The sequence below is a fragment of the Salvelinus fontinalis genome, chromosome 26 (genome assembly GCF_029448725.1).
Source record: "Salvelinus fontinalis isolate EN_2023a chromosome 26, ASM2944872v1, whole genome shotgun sequence".
NCBI classification, from domain to species: domain Eukaryota; kingdom Metazoa; phylum Chordata; class Actinopteri; order Salmoniformes; family Salmonidae; genus Salvelinus; species Salvelinus fontinalis.
In genome coordinates, this window is record NC_074690.1 from 31735372 (window position 1) to 31744217 (window position 8846).

An 8846-nucleotide genomic window follows, 5' to 3' on the forward strand; every position below is an offset into this window, starting at 1 on the left:
TGGTGAAATCCCTAAGCGGTTTAATTCCTCTCCAGCAACTGAGTTCGGAAGGACACCTGCATCTATGTAGTTACTGGGTATATTGATACACTATCCAAAGTGTAATTAATAACTTCACAATGCTCAAAGGATATTCAATGTCTTATTTTTTTTTTTACCCATGTACCAATAGGTCCACTTCTTAGCGAGACATTGGAAAACCTCCCTGGACTTTGGTTAAATCTGTGTTTGAAATGCACTGCTCAGCTGAGGGACCTTACAGATAATTGTATGTGTGGTGTACAGAAATTAGGTAGTCATTAAAAAATCATGTTAAACACTATTATTGCACACAGAGTCCATGCAACTTACTATGTGACTTGTTAACCAAATTGTTAATCCTGACCTTATTCTGGCTTCCCATAACAGATTGTATACTTATTGACTCAAGGCAGTTCAGGTTTTCATTTCTAAAAACATAATTCCACTTTGACATTATGGGCCATTGTGTGTAGGTCAGTGACACAAAATCTAAGTTTAATCATTTTTAAATTCAGGCTGTAACACAAGAAAATGTGGAAAATCGGTGTGTACTTTCTGAAGGTGCTATTTATTTTTGGGGGGTCTAGGGCCTCCTGGCTGCCGGGTGCCCTAAGCGACTGCTTATGTCTCTTATGCCTGGAAGCGGTCCTGTTGATGGTCATTGACTGATTTCCTCAAACTAAAATATGTTACAACATTGTTACTAGTTTTTAGTCAGTGTATTGATATTTAAAGGGAAACATACGAATAGGTTTGTATCAGTGTAAATACGTAACTACTTTAATTCAATATTACTAGCTAAATTACATTTTCCTTTTGGCACGCACTTGTGGGTACAACATGCACACTGTAGGTCTACTCTGCTGTATTTTTATTAGCTGAAAACTGGTTTTCCTGTGTTGAATAGGGGTTTTCTTGTATTTGTGTATTTTATTTTCTTGATGTGTTTAAGATGCATGTGCTGTATTTAGCCTTGTGATTTATTTATGATTTTTTTGGAAAGTGACAATGCACATCAATTAGTTTTCATCTGTAGACTACTTTAGTCCCTGGGCAGATATATACAAACATTTAGCTTCACAAACATTTCACATTTAAAAAAAAAAGACAGGTCTACAGTAGCTATTAAAAAATATCAACTAGTAAGACCATTACTCTGTTCCAGCTGGCTGATAGGCATTAGATTGCTACTGTTTGGCATAACACAGATAATTTCCGACCAATTGTAGAAGATTTGAAATAGATTTAATGGAGAAAAAATGTATTTAATTTAATAACAAGCACTTTTTAAATTCAGACGAACCCCCTGCAACTAGACATGGACGTTTAGAAGACATTGGTTGTCTTCCAAGTCGTGAATTGAGGACTATTGCCAAGTTAATTCTTCGTGATCGATGTCCCTTCCACTGGACGGTTGAGCTAACGTGGGCTAATGCGATTAACATGAGGTTGCAACTAACAAGAACATTTCCCAGGACATAGACACATCTGATATTGGCAGAAAACTTAAATTCTTGTTAATCTAACTGCACTGTCCAATTTACAGTAGCCATTACAGTGAAATGATACCATGCTATTGTTTGAGGAGAGTGCACAATTTTGAACATAAAGTTAATAAAAACAAATTAGACATATTTAGGCAGTCCTGATACAACATTTTGAACAGAAATGCAGTGGTTCATTGGATCACTCTAAAACTTTGCACATACACTGCTGCCATCTAGTGGCCAAAATCGAAATTGCACCTGGGCTGGAATTACACATGGCCTTTCTCTTGCATTCCAAAGATGATGGTACAAAAAAAAAAAAAAAAGAATGGTTGTTCTTTTTCTTTGTATTATCTTCTACCGGATCTACTGTGTTATATTCTCCTACATTCCTTTCACATTTCCTTTCAAATGGTACCAAGAATAAGCATATTATTGCTTCAGGTCCTGAGCTACATGCAGTTAGATTTGGGTATGTAATTTTAGGCGAAAATTTACAAAAAGGGGCGGATCCTTATTCAATTTGGTCAAAAATTCTCTGTGCTATGCCAAACAGTAAGCTACTTGTAACAACGAATGGAGCATCACATTAGCCCGTTACAGTTTGTTAGTTAGCCTACAGATGCTTTACAGTTAAAAGTTAAATACACCTTTGTCGCACTAAGCCAATAGTGATGGGAATTTCCGTTATTATTTGATGTAGAAATACCAGCATGATAAACTGTCAGATGAGCTATCTGATAGTTGCATCAAATGCTACATAGTAGCAGGCCAACTGTACGTGTGCGTGACAACTTATTTCGCAGCAACAATACACCCGCCATTATGACGCAATTATTGAGTGATAATGTTATCGCTAGTAGCCTTCATTACTGCTCTCAGCGCATTGGACAATTATTGTCCATCAATAATTCATTGGACGAGCGCGTTCATTACATTTAGTCAGTAAATAAATATTTGAACGACTTTACTCTTGTGATTTGGAATTTCGTGCATCTACTCTTGTGTTCATAAGCAGCAAGATGGCTTATCCACATAGAGTGGTGAATATTCCCACGGGATTCAAGGACTTGCTTGAGGGAGTGAGCAAGGCTGTGGTGAAGTATCAACCGGAGAGTATTCCCGCCTTCGCAGCGGTCTTCTTCAATGCGCTTCTTATCTTCAGAGACGGTAGGCTATGCTGTGCCTGAATCACCTGTAGTAGACTACACTAGACTGATGCATGTTAATAGTTCTAGACACCTTTTGTTTATTGAACTAATCATGTTGCATTGTGTTTCACAGAGAAGCCAGGCATGCCTATCCATGAGCTTATGAAAGAATTCAGGGCTACAAAAGGCTCTCATTGTAAGTTACTTCATTTTTTTCATCATCTGTTTAACAAAACAGGCCAATCAATTCTAATCCTATCTGTTGTTGTTTTCATATTGTAAATCATAATGTGCACTTTTGCTTGTTTGCAGTCTACAGGAAGCAGAATAAAGCTGTAAAACCACAAGTACAGCCGCAGGTCACTGTCCAAAGTCCTGAAAGGTCCCCCCATCCCAAGCCAATCCCGGAGTGGGAGGCAGGCCCGTTGCTAATGGAAGCTAGATGTGAGGATGTCAGGGAGCTTTTCTCCTTCATCTCTAGTGAACAGCCCTGCAGCAGCCCAGACATCCAGGCTATGGATGCAATGGCAGGAGCTTCTACTGATGGTGGCCAGAATGAGTGTGGCCTGCAGGTCTCTGCCACCACCATCACACTGTCCCCAGGGCCCATCCCAGCAGACATTGCCCAGGGCCTGGCCCTGTACCGGCGCAAGATTGACCTAGAGTCGTCCCCCCGGGACTCTCCTCCACTCGGGGCTTCCGCCAACAACTCCTGTGCGCGTGTCCGTTCGGCCCTCTTCGAGCGGGTCTCCTTCAGCGAGATCAGCAAGGAGTTGGATGCGGTGCTGATCCGGACTGGCGTGCTCCCATCAGAGTCCCTGATCATCGTGCAGACAGAGCATGTACCCGAGATGATTGTGTTCCAGGCTCATCCCCTATTGGCTGAGAACGCAGCAGTGGCTCCGCCTCCGTGTGACGTCCCTGTCAGGTCTAAGTGCAGCTGTGCCTCGATGTTGGGCGCCCTCGAAGACGTGGTGGCACCATTGGAGGTGGCCGGTACATCTCAGCCTAGCTATCCCATCTTAGCATCCGTCTGTGAGATAGCAGCTCCCGTGGTGGAGAGACCAACTGCCAAGGTCGCTGAGCCTGAGGAGTCTCCAGCCCTTGGAGACAAGGTTGTACCCCTTGAGGTCCACTCTGCACAAGTCGAACCCCAGGAGATGACACCCTCAAGGCCCTCCATCCCAGTTGGAACACTGGAGCTCCCTGTTTCAGCCCCTGCTGTGTCTGACTCCCCTGCTGTGTCTGACTCCCCTGCTGTGTCTGACTCCCCTGCTGTGTCTGACTCCCCTGCTGTGTCTGACTCCCCTGCTGTGTCTGACTCCCCTGCTGTGTCTGACTCCCCTGCTGTGTCTGACTCCCCTGCTGTGTCTGACTCCCCTGCTATGGCTGTCCAAGAGGTGCAGATTAGTGTGACTGATCGACATCTCTCAGTCATCCTACACTCCCTCTCTGGTGCAACTTCACCATCCGAGACAGCAGAGGATGTGATGCTGGTTCCTATGGTAGTGTCCCCTCCTGAATCAGTCAAAAAGGCGGCGAGAGAGTCCTCTGATCTTCTGTGTCCTCTTCCTGTAGCAACATTGGAGACTGAGTCTGTTAGTGTGATTTGTCCCCCTCCTTCTCCAGTGACTGTGGAGATCCAACCTTCCATTCTGGCTTCTCCCCTTACTGCTGCAACCGTGGAAACAGAATCCTCCAATCGGATTTGTCCTTCTGTGGTCAGCGTGGAGACTGAATTGGCCAATATGCGATCTTCTTCTGCTGCAAAGACAGTGGAGGCCGACTCTTCTGTTGTGACCTGTCCCCATACTGCAGTGACCGATGACTTTGTGGCCTCTGTTTCTGTGTGCCTCCCTGTTGTGGCACTAGAAGAGACCGGTATCCCTAGTGTGCAGCTCCCAGCTCCCGCGATTGCCTTGACAGAGGAAACTCAGTGCCAGTCTGCTTCACCATGCCTACCCACCCTCACGGCCGCAGGAGAGTCCAGAACCCCCTTCTTGGTCTACCTCCCACTGCCTGCTCCAGAGCTGGCTAAGACCCCTGGTCTGTTGTGCCAACTGGGCCTGGGACCAGAGGAAGCCAAGAGCTTCCCTTTCCTGTGTCTCCCTATTTCTGACATCCCCAGGACCCCAAGTCTTGTGACTGCCAGCCTGGCTCCAGCTCAAACTGCGGCTGTTGCTCCTGCTGCTGCTCCGGATTTACCAAGGACCAACCTCCCCGGAGTGACAGATATCCCCAGGACCCTGAGTTATGTGGCGGCTGGAGCTCAGGAGCTACCACGGCTCCAGAGCTATACGGCTAACACCGCTGAAGTCCAGGAGCCACCGAGGACCCCCAGCTATCTGGCTAACACCCCTGGAGTTCAGGAAATACCACACAACCCCAGCTATCTGAAAAACTCAGCTGTCTTCCAAGATATGTGTTTTATGTGCCCCTCCGTTACCGCCTCCAATCTGTCCAGGAACAATAGCTTTGTGCACTCTCCGGCTGCCATGGCTCCACAGCAGCCGATTAGGGGCCCGTGTATGATGTCTCTGTACCCCCAGGGAGGGCCTGTGATGGGCCACTGTACCCACTCCCCAGGACAGTGTTCTGCATCTCTGCAGCAGCAGGCTGGCATGGCTCCGCTCAACCACGGACAGCAGACCAACACCAACTTCATGCCCATTTGTTCTCAAGGGCCAAGTAAGATGTTTACATGTATTAATTTAATGTTCCAACCTTTGCACTGAAGTCAATAGATTTCAGCTGTACATTTGTTGGTTCATAGCTGTACACTTAGAAAATGAATCCACTTTAGGGGAAACTGTCTGCCGCAGCATCTTGTTATTGTTGTGGTTTCGTGGACGGTGATTTGCGTCGAGCAGTGCAAAATAACATAATTGCATTACATATTCTGCTGTTCTATTGTGCTTACAATGATGTCTGAGGGCAAAAACTGTTTGTTGTTTGCAGCAACTTCTTTGTTGTTGTAATATCCCAAAAGGACGCGGCAGTTTCACCATTAACGATTCCAGCTTAATTCATCTATAGGTTTTACCTTTACATTACAGACATAATACACTGGGATTTTTGTGAGACTGCCATCATGCCTTATAATGTATTTTTCTTCTCCCCCTCTATCTCCTCAGGCCTGTGTAGCTGCCTCAGCAGGACCGGTAGCCACTGGCGCCTCTGCCACCTGACGCGACCCGAGTCCCAGGGCAGGGTGAGCAGCATGATCTGCCCCTACCAGAACTCCCAGACCATGATGCACTGCAACAGCCTGGATCACATGGCCAACATCCCCATGTACCAGGACTGTGGCCACTACTCTAGCAGCTGCCACCTGCTGCCACCGTGCTCCCAGTCGTCCCACAGCAGCCTGCACACCCACCACGTGGCCGAGCCCCATTGCTCTGCTCACAACCTGGGCACCTCCTTCGTCCAGCCCCAGACCTGCTCCTCCGACCCCCTCTTCCACTTCCCCCAGCAGTACCACCTGTTGGCCACCCCCTCCCAGGAGAGGCAGCAGGCCCTGTGCCCTCTCCAGTGCCCACTGCTGCAGCAGCGCCACAGCTCCCTGCTCTTTTGTGGGCACCAGGGGGAGCTGAGCAGGCGGGGCTCCTCCAGCTGTGTCCCTGCCACCAACCAGAGACAGAACCAGGGAGGAATGGAGCAGAAGAACAACATCCCCAGCTGCGTATCGCTTCATAACAAAAGATTAGACACAAGCTCAAACAACAATCAAGGTAGCTAAACATGTTGCCACTATGAAATGTATGGTTGTGTTTTAGATTTCACTTGGACTTTCTGGATGAATGTCAGGGCTAGCATCCATGCCTACCATGTGGTTATTATTAAAAGTTGAACATATGGCATTAAGTGGTTGAAGAAGCTATGTGTTTTCATGTTATAGATGAAACTATGCTCTCTTCTTTTTCTCGTCACAGGCTGCGTCATGAACTGCAATCCCCAGGGCAACTAATCCTGTCTTCACATGAGAAGGACCTTATTTTTGCAGTTGCCAATGTCTCTTTTGCATTCTTTTAAACTGATAATGAGGAATAAATATACTTACATTGCATGAATTTCGATAGTGTACAAACCCTCAATCAATCACTGCAAAAACATACAACTTAAGGTAATTGCAGCTATATAAAGGCAGTAGATGGAGGGTAAACTTCCACATTGATACAAAAGTTTGACAAAGATTCGGTATTGGGCTGTTGTTTAAAGCTACAATCCTTAGTTGCTACATCATTTTTTGGACTATAACTTATAAATCCCTCTTGAGCTTAGTTCAACTGTCATACCCCATCAGAAACCAAAATATAAGCTTGTTTTACTCCAATGTTTGTAAACAATGTAAACAAACACTTTATACCCTCCAAACATGGTTCAAACTATAATTTTGATATCACTGATGGTCAGTCCTTACGTCTATGGCTCTGTCTATGAATTTGAGAGAGGCATGGAGAAATGTAACCACTCTCAGCTTTTTACCAAAACAGTGGCGAGGTGTCACTTTGTTCTATTTTTAAACTAAGGATTCTAGCTTTAGGACCACTCTGTTTCTATGAAATGCGCACAATGTTATCCAATCTATCTATGAATAGAACCATTGCAACACTCACAAAATGAGTCATAATGTCACATCCATGTTGCATAGTAACAGATTCCAAGTGTGAGTTAAAAAAAAAATTATAATAATCACCATCAACCTTTAAATCTGGCTTAGACAGTCTGGACTGACTTGGACTGAGCCTAAGGCCATTTCATCCTTTGAACATCTGCCCAGTTACTTGTCAGAACTCAAAATGACCTGTTCGCCAGGCTGTTACGACATAGATCCAAATGTTGCATGGGGTAAGGAATATATATATATTTTTTTAAAGCTAAATTTGCCTGCATGTAATGTTAGCTATTATACATGTTGTTTTCCTGCTATTGAAGCTCATCACAACATTATTTTACCATCTAATGAGAAGTTAGAGCAACTACACCATATTATTTAAAAAGTACAACAATACAGTAGGTAGAAAGTGATAGATTGTTACTTTTGGCTATGTTGTGGTAGATGAGCTAAACAATGGAATTCCACCACATGACCCATGCCTGTTGATTACCACCAACATCAAATCAAAGTTCATTTGTCATGTGCGCCCGAATACAACAGGTGTAGAACTTCCAGTGAAATGCTTACTTACAGGCTCTAACCAATAGTGCAAAAAAAGGTGTTAGGTGAACAATAGGTAAGTAAAGAAATAAAACAACAGTAAAAAGACAGGCTATATACAGTAGCGAGGCTATAAAGGTAGCAAGGCTACATACAGACACCGGTTAGTGAGGCTGATTGAGGTAGTATGTACATGTAGATAGGGTTAAAGTGATTATGCATATATGATGAACAGAGAGTAGCAGTAGTGTAAAAGGGGGTGGCGGGACACTATGCAGATAGCCCGGTTAGCCAATGTGCCGGAAGCTCTGGTTGGTCGGCCCAATTGAGGTAGTATGTACATGAATGTATAGTTAAAGTGACTATGCATATATGATCAACAGAGTAGCAGCAGCGTAAAAAGAGGGTTTGGGGGGGCACATAATGCAAATAGTCCGGGTAGCCATTTTATTACCTGTTCATGGGGTCTTCTGGCTTGGGGGTAAAAACTGTTGAGAAGCCTTTTCGTCCTAGACTTGGCACTCCGGTACCACTTGCCATACGGTAGTAGAGAGAACAGTCTATGACTGGGGTGGTTGGGGTCTTTGACAATTTTTAGGGCCTTCCTCTGACACCGTTTGGTGTAGAGGTCCTGGATGGCAGGCAGCTTAGCCCCAGTGATGTGCTGGGCCATACGTACTGCCCTCTGTAGTGACTTGCGGTCAGAGTCCGAGCAATTGCTGTACCAGGCAGTGATGCAAGCAGTCAGGATGCTCTCGATGTTGCAGCTGTAGAACCTTTTGAGGATCTCAGGACCCATGCCAAATCTTTTTATTTTCCTGAGAGGGAATAGGCTTTGTCGTGCCCTCTTCACAACTGTCTTGGTGTGTTTGGACCATTCTAGTTTGTTGTTGATGTGAACACCAAGGAACTTGAAGCTCTCAACCTGCTCCACTACAGCCCGTTGATGAGAATGGGGGCGTGCTCAATCCTCCTTTTCCTGTAGTCCACAATCATCTCCTTAGTCTTGGCTACGTTGAGGGATAG

At 45.2% G+C, this 8846-nt stretch overlaps 1 protein-coding gene across 1 annotated transcript; it reads left to right on the top strand.

Annotated features, from left to right (window-relative positions):
* The first annotated feature begins 415 nt into the window (after positions 1-415).
* On the top strand, positions 416-8092 carry LOC129824117 (uncharacterized). Its single transcript, XM_055883467.1, has 5 exons — positions 416-2678; positions 2793-2855; positions 2972-5347; positions 5794-6393; positions 6595-8092. Exons 1-5 carry the CDS (start codon positions 2531-2533, stop codon positions 6627-6629), a joined length of 3222 nt encoding a protein of 1073 aa, XP_055739442.1. The 5' UTR covers positions 416-2530; the 3' UTR covers positions 6630-8092.
* Positions 8093-8846: the final 754 nt, after the last annotated feature.

What these genes read in the sequence shown, in the direction of transcription:
- LOC129824117 (XM_055883467.1), top strand. Translation starts at nt 2,531, where the DNA reads ATGGCTTATCCACATAGAGTGGTGAATATTCCCACGGGATTCAAGGAC. An exon ending in GCTTCTTATCTTCAGAGACG is followed by an intron (nt 2,679 to 2,792) that starts GTAGGCTATGCT and finishes TGTGTTTCACAG; the next exon opens with AGAAGCCAGGCATGCCTATC. An exon ending in GGCTACAAAAGGCTCTCATT is followed by an intron (nt 2,856 to 2,971) that starts GTAAGTTACTTC and finishes GCTTGTTTGCAG; the next exon opens with TCTACAGGAAGCAGAATAAA.